Raw genomic sequence first — 12,421 nt, 5'->3', positions numbered from 1 at the left:
CAAGAAGCAAAAGGGAAACTGAGGAACAAAAATCAAATATATGTTCATTTGTGACTATCAGTAAAGTTCCTGACCCATTTGCAAGGGTGATTTCAACCAGACTCAAAGAGATTATTAACTCTCATGTAAATTCTACCACACTGCTGCCAAATGATTCTAATTCATATTTTTATAACCATTTTACTCAATTCTGTATTTTCTGAGTTAGAATGACTATTCGACAAGGACTCCTGAAGGTGCATCATGCTGCCACCTTGTATTCCCCAGCCCCGAGGCTACCAGACTCTCCACGCTCACTGGACCCGGTGCCCCTGGGCCGCCACTCCTCTCCAGCAAAGCCATGACCCCCATCCCAGGCCGCCCACCCTCCCCTTCCTGGTGTTGGTACAAGCTTAAAGATGGGGAGAGGGGAGACCGCAGATGAAGGTCAGAAAAAGGGAAATGAAGCGTACCGTTCGGGTGCTACCGTCCTGTGGTTCTGCCCTCACGATCCACTCGGAGCTTGTTCTGATGGGAGAACCCAAACCTCACAAGTCTTTTTGAGAAATGGAATGGACAACAACAGCAAAACTGGGCTGTTATTGAAATAAAAGAGAAAATATGCTAGACACACTACCTACGCCTTAGCACAAAAAATAAATTTAGATACAAATATCATATACTCTTTTTTAAAAAATGATCCTTAAAATCTATACTTTCAGAGAGAAAAGACCCACCTATTACATTCCATCTAGTGACAACTGGTCAGTGAAAGATAAAACTGACTACTTTCTTCTCTAGACATAATTTTTAGAATTTTTCATTTATCCAGAAGTTAAATTTTATGCTTTGGTCAACACTTAAATGCTACATAAAAATGCATTTATAAAGCTCAGTATTTTCATGCAAACTACATTTTGAATCCTTACTAATGACCAATGATCTATGGCCCATATTTTAAGGAACCCTCCCCACCTACCCTCCCCCCACCCCCCCGGCCATTTTTTCATCCTCTAGATGAACAAAGAAAATCTGAAGTGGGAGGGATTAACTCGCCTGGGGAAAGGCCAGAACCGTGTTCTTCTGAATTCCTAGGTGCCACCAAACATTTGGGTAAGAGAATAAACCAATGATATGAAACAAGGTTCCTCAACCTCAACAGTACTGACAGTGCGGGCCAGATAATTCTTTGCTGCGGGAGTCTGCCCCCTGCCCCTGCACTGCAGGACATCTAGGATCATCCCTGGCCTCTCTCTCGTTACACGTCAGAACCACCATCCCACCATCTCAGTTGCAACATTGCCCAATGCCCCTTGCAGGAGGCATGTCATCTCTGGTTCAGAGCCACTGTTAGTTATGAAGTGACAGGAGGATACCACCCAAAGAGAGGGATTCCTTCGAGACCTGTGCGGCCACCTCCCTGGAGTGCCAATTTGGTTTCTTGTACTATCTCAAAGTTCCTCCCAAGTTTCCTATTTCCTGGTGGAATAACTTCCTCAAGGTACAAATGACGCTCCAGAGACAAGAAGAAATGTTTATTTTACTGTCCAATTATTTTCTTAAAAAAATTTAATTTTTGATAAAATAAAACAAACTTTTAGTACCATAGAAACCTTTCGATACATACAAGGACATATTAATTACTATGTATAACTTTGAAAACAAATGTTTCCAGCTCCAAGTACAGTGATGTTGAATACCCTGACTATACCCAAGCTGTAGGAAATTTCCTGGATGGCCAATGTTTTCCTTGGCTTGGAAAAAAAAATCACACAGTTAAAAAATATAAATAAGACCTTCAATGAGTTGAAAATCATAAAAATGCTTTCTGAAGCTCGGTCATCTGGATCTTGGGGAACATGGAGTAGTTGTAAGAGTTCAACAAGCAAGGTGAAACCCTGTAGATATTCAAACGTGAGTATTCCAGGAGAGGTCCTGAGGTTCACAGTTGGTCTATCAAAAATAAAAGCTATTCTTACTGTGGTGAACTTGGTTTCTGGTTCATATACCATTCTTCACCAGCTCGTGGACTCCATTCTCATCAATGATTAATGGTGCATGGAATTCTTTATCTGCCACATAACTTTCTATTCCCTGAAAAAAGGGTTAAAATGAAACACAGTTAGAAAATTAGTGGGCACTAGTCATACAAGACTGGACTTAGTGACTATAATAAAGATTTAAAGCACAGATGCCAAAAAGTTGGATGAGAGGTAGAATTTAAAAGTAAATAAAAAACCTATTTCGTATACTTTTTAAACTGAGCTTAATGACCAATTTATAGACGCATAAAACAAACAACAAAGAAAGGAAAATTACTGATTATAATTTCTAAAGTTAGTAAGATGTTAGTCATTCTTCCTATCACCATTACCCAACAGAGTTAATTTTCTAAGCAGTGTGGCTGTCTCTGATGCTGAAATTAAGCAACCTGACAAGGATCTCCAGAAAAAATTTACATTATTAGAAGAGTAGGAACGCCTATATCTCCCAGTCTTAAAAGTGAGAGTACCAAGTGTATGAACAAAATAACCCTTTGAGAGGAAAAAATTACACTAAGTTTTAAAAAGCCAGACAACCCATAAATACAGAGAACAATCTGATGGTGGCCAGAGGGGAGGGGATAAGGGGTCGGCAAAATGGGTGAAGGAAAGTGGTAGGCAGAGACTTCTGGTTACGGAATGAATAAGTTACAGGGATGGAAGGCACAGCCTAGAGAATATGTACAGTCAGTGATACCGTAATCGCGTTGTGTGGTGCCAGGTGGTAGCTACACTGGTGAACACAGAATGTGTAGACTTGGTGAATCACTATGCTGCACACCTGAAATTAGCATTGTGGGTCAACTATATTTCAATTAAAAAAAAAAAACTAGATGATTTATCTAAAACACAAGGCTGATTTTTTTTTGAAAGACCACTGCATTTCGGTATGTCAATGAAATGGATAAAATATTAAACATTCTGTTCATGGCAACTAAGCCACTTGTGGGACAGATGCAAAGCTGTAACAGGAATTCTCAAAGAAAAAAAATTCAGAACAAATGCAACTTCTTTGTTCATTCCCAGGATCAGCAGGGCAGGGCACTGGGAAATGGGCAACTCTACTTAAATATGAAACAGTCTCCGGATTCTACCTTTAAAAGAACAGGGAAAAAACAAATCAAACTTACTTCTCCAGCATAGGAGATAAGAGGAGAGATTTCACACTGAATTGGTACATCATTGGCATCCTTCAAGCTAAGAAAAAAAAAAAAACATGTTAAAGGTTTTGCTTCTCACATTATTGCCAGAGTGAAAGTACAGACCGTCACTTTCCTCTGAGAAGCTTGCAGATAATCAAATTCTCCCAGTTAGACAAACAGAAGAGACTCTATCCTCATGGTCACCAAATTCCCTGAGCATCAAATAAACATGAATTTGTCATGGTCCAGGAGACACTATTTGGATCGCTTCTCGGCCTTTTGGCTAAGATCAAGTGCAGAAGACACTGTTTTGGGCAAGTGCCAGTAATTACCAGTGGGTTTTCAAAGCACCTATACTGATATACTTATCTGCTAATGTACATCTCATTTTTTATCATTTCCAACTTTTAATGTGATAAGGAAGGGACTATTTATGGAATATAAACTATGGCTCCGGCCCACTGCTAGCTACTTTGAATCCTTCATATTTCCCTTCAATCCTTGCCACAACCTTGAGAGTTTAGATACTACTATGGACAAACATTCTAAAGCTGCACTATCCAAAATACACTGGCCACTAGCCACATGTGGTTACCTAAACTTTATTAAAATTTTTAAAATGAACTAAAATTTTAAAATTCAGTTCCTCAGTCATAAAAACCACATTTCAAGTGCTCAGTAGCTGCCAAATCGGACAACACAGCTATAGAGTATTTCCTTCCCTACAGGAAGTTCTATTGGACAGTACTGCCCTTTTTTTTTTTTTTTTAAGATGTTATTCATTTATTTGACAGAGAGACACAGCGAGAGAGGGAACACAAGCAGGGGGAGTGGGAGAGGAGAGGCAGGCTTCCCGCCGAGCAGGGAGCCCAATGTGGGGCTCGATCCCAGGACCCTTCCTCCAGGTCACATTCTAACACATACAGCCACTCAATCCTGAGTTTCTAAAAGTTTCTAAGTTTTTTATTGTTATGTTAATCACCATACATTACATCATTAGTTTTTGATTCTAAGTTTTTAATATAAAAGTCAATAAATAGTGTTCTTAATATGTTTAAGGCATTAGATCTGTAGGTTTTTCCACCAGTAGGATACAGAGCACACAAAAACTAGTCTCCGGGCGCCTGGGCAGCTTAGTCAGCTGAGCATTCAACTCTTGATTTCAGCTCAGGTCATGATCTCGGGGTCACAGGATCGAGCCCAGGGCTCCGTGCTGGCTGGGCGTGAGTCCCGCTTAAGATTCTCCCTCTCCCTCTGCCCCACCCCTCCTGCTCATGCCCTCTCTCTTAAAACAAACTAACAAAAAACTAGTCTCTTACAGCCTCAACCTGTAGCTGTCCTTTGTTTTACCAACTATGTATCTGAAGCTTTGGTGGAATCAACAAAATCACAGGGCTTCTGAGTTTAGCGATGCCCAAACTTCCTCTAAAGAGAACCATGTAGTTTGAATCCAGGGTGCTCTCTACCTACTCCCACTCACTTGTCCCACTACTTTCCACTCAAACCAGGCCAGCTGCCCGCACTTTGGAGTATTCCAAGTCATTCTCAACTATGGTCAAATAAAAATCTGGACTATCCAAATTATAGCCATCCTCCGAGACTTAGCCAAGCCCCCCCTTTCTTTGACCATTGTATTTCATAGTGATAACTCTCATTTATTTCTATAAAAAAAATTTAATAGACATCTGCTAAGTCACTGCCTCCTAAATCATAGTAAATTATTATTTGTATCATGTATTTAACACATAAACACACACTGCCTGATGATGTTACTTTTATGCATCTTGCCCTCCCAGCAGGCTGTAAGAAATGACTCCTTTCTCTTGTGTAAGCTACTCCAGCACCCGGACACTAGCAGTACCTGTAGGTCTGTGAGCAGGCCTACAAATGTTTGTCGGCTGAATAAATAAATGAACTATGGGGGGTAGGCGGATGACAGACTAATTTGGAGAAAAGACGAATTAAAGATGGGGCACACTTCTGTCCAGGTATGTGTCAGATTCTATCAACAGAGCTCAAGAAATCTGGTCCAGACCCTCTGGGGCAGCTTGGACTCATATTAAACCAAATGGGAAAAATAAGGGCCCACTCCACTGGTAAGATCTAGACAGCCCAGTCCCACCAGAACCCCTGAGGGATTTGGTGTGCCAGGATCAGAAGGTGGCTTTGAACCCAAGGAACACATGGCTGACCAAAATATAACTTCTTTTAGAGTCCCAAAAAGATACTGCAAGAAACTAAGAAAGTCACTCTTAATAAACAAGGTTGGATGCCCAGAAGGAAGAAAGACAGAAGTTACCATCACCAAATGCAAAATCTCAGGAGACAGGCAACTTAAACCAATAACATATTATCCCCCAATTCTTTAGCCAAGCATACTTTCAGTAACTAACTGTTCCAGAAATGCTAAGTTAAAAAATAAAAATCATGTTACTCGGTCAAAACTCAGCAAGCTTGCTTCCATTCTTTGAGAATTATCTCCCAGCCTGTTTCCTCCCCCTTTTATACAAAGTACTTTCTTGTCATCTCTCACTTTTAAGTAATCTTTTTCCACTCTCGAGGGCATCCTTTAGAGATAGAAATAGTCCCTGCTTAAATTCTTAAGTCCGCAATCTCATCTGGGGCCAAATTTTGATTTCAGTTTAATTATTCTGCAAATGGCTAAAATGAAGTAAATGGGGGGGAAAGTACTAAGTAAGAGAACGCAAACAAGAACTAATGTTTAAAACATTTTGTATCTTTGCTAAGACAGCTGGCTGTTGATTTCACTTGTATAATTAAGAAACCATTTCACTTTTGAGGTTAAAAGCATGGCTCAGTGAGAAAGAAATTTGGGGTCAAAAATCCATTTCTCAAATTCTAAAAACAACTTGCCTCCATATATTAAAAATGATGGATGGGACAGAAAATAACAAAGTGGTCTGTGTCCAGGTCCTCACGGCACGAGGGCCCACAGTCACCTAGGGCTCCTCTAAGAAACTACTGGATCTGTGAGTCCACTTGTCTACAAGACAAGCCCACACATGGGAAACACTGCCACCCACAGGCACTTGTCTCCATGGGGCAAAAGTGAGTGGCACAGGTGGGGTGGGGAATTACAGGGATGAAAATGACATCCCTGCTACTCCCGAGATAGCTCCAGATCCTTTGCCTTGTACACATTTCCCAAATTATCTTCAAAACTTAAAATTCCAACTGAACTAGTAACTCTTCAAATGTAGCAAGGACCTCAAGCTGTCTCTTTAGCTGTAAGGATAATGGCTTTTTCAAACTCTGTCAGTACCCAGGTGAGACAGGATACATGCTACTTCCAGCTAAAAATTATCTGCCATTCAGACAAAAAGCTTCCTTCCTTGGGAGCAAGACAGTAATGGACTAAAATTAACACCGAGAAGGGAGCTGTCAGGATGAGAAAACATTAAGAGAATCATTTTCTCCGCACAAGGAGCCATCAGATATGTTAGAGGCAGTCAGCCTTCCTACTGAGAACATCTATCCAATCCAGTAAGACACAGCTTCCAAAGGTGAGGTTCCTCTAGCTTCTGCTGCAATCAGAATTTGTTCTCCCTGGCCTGGAACCTGCCCGACACCCTACCTATCGCTCGTCAAGTTGTCCCTGCAGGCTCGAACATCCACGTCAGGTTCTTTAGTAAAGCATGTTCCCCATTTCCAGCATGCACTGAGACTCTGAGTTAGTGGTATCCGGACAGATACCTGCCACCAAGGAAGCACAGTCCGCCCCCACCAAAGCTGCGGCCATCCACCCCGTCCCCCCAGACCACCAAGAGGCAGAGCGCTAAACTACGATGCCAGTTAGTAGGGAGGGAAGCACAGCCCCGGCACCATGCACTGCAGGCAGGCTGGGATATTTACTTGAGATTGACATCAGCTGTGATGGTCTCTGACTTTCCATTTGTAGCACTGCTATGTAGGAATAAATAAGCATTAATGGGAATGGAAAACAAATCAAACAACAACAATGAAGTGGAATTGCAAAATATACTTGACCGAAAGGCATGTATTTATGGTAAATTATAAACTTGGCAAAGGAAATCTGAAGGGGCCAAAACGAACTCAATGGCCAACGATGAAGCGTGAGGATAATGTGATGTGCAGAGGAGCAGGCCTGCGGGCGAGTCAGAGCCTGAGAGTGGCTCTGGATGGAGGCCGCTTACCGCAGCTCCTTCCCGGGAAAACACAGGCATGGCCAGGGAGCTCCAAGGCCCAGGGCCCTAAGGTGCACCGAGGCATGCGAGCGCCCCTGTGCATGCAGCCAGCCGTTTCGTCCTCAACACAGAAATGATTGGCAGAACGTTTCTGACCTAAGTACATAAATACCACAGGATTTACAAGGGGGTAATTCTCGGTGCTCACAAAAGAGAAGCCTGAGCTTAAAAGTGCTTTATCTCAGATTTAAAGAGCTAGAAGGACCTTCTTTTTTTAAGTTCTAAAAATGCCAAAACATATGTGAAGTCTGAGTACCTGGGAATGTAAGAGCCATCCCCTCCCCTTGCCGGCATCTCCCCCCGCGACGGTGAAAGCGTCACAGAAAGAAGGGCGAGGGCCTGTCTCCCGTCTCCAGGTGGCCTGCGGGCAGCGGGTGTGAGGCTGGGCGGGGTGGGGAACCACGCACGCAGAGCGGAGCCGCGCCCAGTCCTCTCCCTCTCGGGGCCTGCGCGCCTGACGGCCTTTACCCCACGACGCACCAACGGGATGGCCTCCCGAGAACCCCTCAGCGGGACTCATACGCTGCCCAGGAGGACGTGTGTCCAAAACAAGGGATTCCTCACTACGGGGAAGTAAAGCGATCATTCTCTCTGTAATGGGCCAGGCGTCCAGATTATTTCATAGCAGGAACTGCCCACATCAGTCTTCTGCTTTTTTTAAAAAGATGTGGGAATATATCAGAGAGAGGGGAGACAGGTCCAAGAGGAAAAGTCCAGGGAGCATTGTCACACAGGAGAAGAGACTGACTTACCGGGGAATGGCTGGGAGGCGAGAGCCATTTTCGTCGATGAAGTGGCCCCCTGCGTTGAGGACCCAGCAGTGATGAAGGGACAGCAAAGCATGCCTCGCAGTAGTAGGATTGTCCTTCCCGTTCTGACTGTCCGCATTCTTTAGTGGGGAAAACTCATCTTCTCGCAGCACTTCATACACCACAAACTTCCTAGAGTGGAACCACAAAGAGACCACTCTAGTATGAAGTAAAACTGCAAACACGACTCCAACCCTCTCTACAGGGCTAAGCCTCTGGTCCCCAATCTTACAGGCTCTCTCTCAGCTGAGTGCCAAAAGAAATAAATCTCGTTCCTGGACTAAAGGAAGTTGGAATTCCCTTTTCCAATGCAAAATAACAAATTATTTTCATCCCCGACTATAAAACACTTCATCTCAAGTCAGAAAGGTCAGAAATCTTAATGCAAATTACATGAGAATCTGTTCTGGGGGGGGGAAAAAAGGATGATTTAGAAATGCACATGGGAAGATTAATCTTACACAGCTAATTTGTCTTCTGCATTTTCATACTGGCAAAATTCTGAAACACAAACCTCAACACCAAATGTGATCTTTGACGGAGAACTATATAATTTAAAACCATGTTCCCTGAAACATTTACTCACAGGTCAGGCATCCTACACACAAAGTGGACAAGTTCTCTATCTCAACCTTTTTAGTCTCTTAGCCAAAAGAAGTGACAATTTTAACAAAATTTCACAGTTTTGCAGGAGAGTCAGTCAGATAACGGACTAACCGACATAAAACATACTCCCAGGCTGGTGGTCACGTACCGGAGAATGATAAGGAGTCTAGACGGTGCACTCACAATCAGAACACCACACCTGACTATATGCTACCCAGGGTCTCCTAAAAACAGCGTCCTGCCTAACAGAGTAAGCAGCAACATTTCAAGACCCGTACCTAACCTTACTCTTGCTACTCAAAACATACTTTGCAAACTGGAAGATGTCAAAGACAAATTTTTCCATCTTTACTCCATTTGGCTTGTCTGGCTTAATTAACTGCCCCTGGGGATCCACATATGGAATCTTCTTTTGAGCCACATGGTGCTGCAACTGAGGTTCACAAATACTACGTAGGGGGAAAAAAAAGACATAATCACTTTCCAAAATTAAAACGCCAGAAAATCCGATAATCACACCCAGGAACAAATGCATCGACAACCAATACTAAGACTTTCAAAGTGAAGCACATCTGCTAAGTTTCAATTCATATTTAAATATTAGACAAAGAGATTTCCCTATTTACCTCCTTAAATTTTTAAAAAATCCAATAATGATCTCCACATTAAAGAATATACACCACACAGCTCACACCAATGTCTCTCCCATAATTTTCCTGTCTTCCATAGAATGTTCTGCTCTTTGCCCCAGCTTTCCCAACTGAGAGCCCTTGAGTGTGGAATGGAAAGATGAGGATTAGTAAGTTACTATGGATGAATTAATAGCAGCACAGTTACAGACCGCAGAGTAGAATGGGAAATATTCTGGAACTGGAGTCAATATTCTAAAGCAAAGCTAAGTAACTTTTTTAAAAATAGATTGTCATCGTGAATGTCTAAAAGCTATCAAATGAAGAAGCAGATAGTGAGAATGTCCTTCATTTAACAGACCGACAGAATAAAGTAGCTCTTATTTTATTCTTTTATCCTACCATGCTAGTTTCCATCCAGGGCTCAAGTACTTTTTTCTCGACCCTCTAATGCACTAGTTCCTAAATGCTAGTCTGGGAACTGATTAAAATTGTGTGGGCAGCTTTTCAAAAATACAGATGACGTGCATCTACCACCAGAAATTCTGATTCAGTAGGTGTAAAGCAGATATCTACATTTTTTAAAGTTTCCCACTTGGTAGAGAGTGTTTCATTTCTTACTCTTTGCTTCACCAGAACCTAACATAGTTGGAGGGAAAAGAGGAAGAGAAGAAAAAGAAGAAGTGCTTTGGACTGCAGGCAATGCAGCGAAAGATGGACTTCTACAAACCTGCACCCTATAATGCATCTTCCTAAAAACAACTACAATATGAGATAAATTTCCATTTGATAAAGATGAATTCTGTAGAATTTGGACTTGGGGTGTCCTTCTACTTCTCTAGTGACTCAGTTCCTGATTAATGATAAAAGAAAAATTTTAATAAAAGCCCCCATCTTGCTCATACTTGACAACATCTCTCAGAAATGGTACGGTGAAGAAATGGTTGGCTATGTTCCCTGCATTGAATAGCAGGCGTCCATCCGAGCTTCGTTTCTGAGCCGTCGCCAGGGAAATCTCACTGTATTCCACCACCTGGTAGACTCCATCCACGCGGCAAACCACTCCCACTGGCTCCGTAGGGTTCGTTTTCTCTACCACCTGCCCAAAGAAAGACAGCAGGAGAAGAAATATAATCAAATGCTACACTGGACATTTGCCATTTCCAAAGGCCACATCTGCAGTTTTGCTTATATTGTCTTTAAGGCAAAGGAACCTTTAACTGTGGACAACCACCTGTCCATCTTTCTATTCTTTGACAGACTACTGTCCAACTGGAAATGAAGTAAATTACCTCCTTCCTATTTATCACCTAATGAAACTATGGAATAGAAATTTCATCATACACACAGAGCCCAGAGGAAATCACACTGGACTGGGAATAATTAAATGAGGAGTCTACCTCCCCCCAAATATGTTTTATTTTAATTAATTTATCCTTAACTACACTCAACTGCTTTGAGAATAAATGAAATGAAATTTCTCTGGGATTCACAAGACAAAGGTAAGGCATTTTGCCTCTCATTTGGTACTGTCCAAATCATTATTTCATTTGAAAATGGTGTTTCAGGTGCCTGATTGGCTCAGTCAGTTAAGCGTCTGCCTTCGGCTTCGGTCATGATCTCAGGGTCCTGGGTCGAGCCCCACATCGGGCTCCCTGCTCAGTGGGGAGCCTGCTTCCCCCTCTCCCTCTGGACTGCTGCTCTGCCTACTTGTGCTCTCTATCAAATAAATAAATAAAATCTTAAAAAAAAAAAAAAGAAAATGGTGTTTCTTTCGTTTTCCTTCATGAATACACCATTTTCCTTGTTTTTCAGGGAGATGGCCAGGAGGTAGGGGGCATTAGACCAGGCAAGTCACTTCAATCTGGCTCCAACTTCAATCAGAAAAGCCCACCCATATTTAGCTGTTTTGCAGGCTAGACTTTGTTTGAAGTAAGACATTCTATGCTTTTAAAAAAAGTCTGAAAACCAGTGATTTGACAATCTAACAATGGCTCTAAGCTGGTGGGGAAGCTGAGAGAAAGGTGTATATCAAAATCACAGGGAAAAATAGGGGCACCTGGGTGGCTCAGTCGGTCAAGACGCTGGCTCTTGATTTTGGCTCAGGTCATGATCTCATGGGTTATGAGATCGAGTCCCACGTCGGGCTCCACACTCAGTGTGGAGTCTGCTTGAGATTCTCTGCCTCTCCCTCTCCCCCTTCCCCAGTTCATGGTCTCCACGCCCCCCCAAAATAAATAAATAAATCTTTAAACAAGAAATCACAGGGAAATATAGAGTATGTAATTAAAAAAACCCTCACAAGTGACTGATACCCCACCACCCTAATCCAACACAGCACTGGCCTAAACTGTTCAGAAGAAAATTACCGAAGAACTGTATGTGATACACTAATATAAAATCAAGTTTCAGATGAGATGAATATCCAACTGAACAATCAAACGACAGCAAGTATTTAAAGATACTGCTTTGTTGCCCTGTTCAGTGAGCAATTCAGCATGCTTCAGAGTAGTCTGAAAAATCTGTCCCCAATTTGAAAAGTCTATCCTAAGAAATTACATCAATAAAGCTAAAACTTTTCCTTCAGCAACTGATTTCTTAAAATAAATACAGCGGGCGGCAGCCGCCTCCAGACGATAAAGCCACTAACGCCGACTTCACCTACACAGCAGTTAGAGTTACAGGGGGTGCGCAAGGCTGCTGTGTAGCTTCACGGTTTGCCATCCTGAAAGGAGCGCAGTATTCTATAAAGAGAAACTTTCTCCCAAGGAAGTGAATTAAACTGGGGGGAAACCTACAACAAAATGATTTAAATCAATCACAGACCTGTTTGCAATGATCAACTCCTCACCACCCCTCACTTTACATATTCCATAGTGGGGTCTCACTATGGAATTTGGAATAGATTCCTCTCATTCCCACTGACCACCCACAGATAACTACACACACACACACACACACACACACACACACACACACACACACACA

At 42.3% G+C, this 12,421-nt stretch overlaps 1 protein-coding gene across 5 annotated transcripts in view; it reads right to left on the bottom strand.

The window, feature by feature from the left end:
- Window positions 1–1,493: 1,493 nt before the first annotated feature.
- The window catches only part of UAP1 (UDP-N-acetylglucosamine pyrophosphorylase 1), a 35,300-nt gene continuing 24,372 nt past the window's right edge, over window positions 1,494–12,421 (bottom strand). For 2 of the 5 annotated variants that reach the window (XM_073884013.1, XM_025892181.2), the window contains 5 exons: window positions 10,339–10,532; window positions 9,113–9,253; window positions 8,142–8,330; window positions 3,152–3,218; window positions 1,494–2,073 (listed from right to left, as the gene is read on the bottom strand). In XM_073884013.1, coding sequence (XP_073740114.1) covers window positions 1,981–2,073; window positions 3,152–3,218; window positions 8,142–8,330; window positions 9,113–9,253; window positions 10,339–10,532 — 684 coding nt within the window. In that variant the 3' untranslated portion in view covers window positions 1,494–1,980. Of the gene's footprint in view, window positions 2,074–3,151; window positions 3,219–7,036; window positions 7,088–8,141; window positions 8,331–9,112; window positions 9,254–10,338; window positions 10,533–12,421 lie in introns of all 5 variants that reach the window. The other 3 variants (XM_025892179.2, XM_025892071.2, XM_025892182.2) reach the window with 3 other exon arrangements.

This window comes from Callorhinus ursinus, unplaced genomic scaffold, assembly GCF_003265705.2.
Source record: "Callorhinus ursinus isolate GAN/ISIS: 27379988/994484 unplaced genomic scaffold, GSC_fseal_2.0 scaffold54, whole genome shotgun sequence".
NCBI lineage: Eukaryota > Metazoa > Chordata > Mammalia > Carnivora > Otariidae > Callorhinus > Callorhinus ursinus.
Note: the sequence above shows the minus strand (reverse complement) of the source record. Positions and strands in the feature narration are given on the sequence as shown.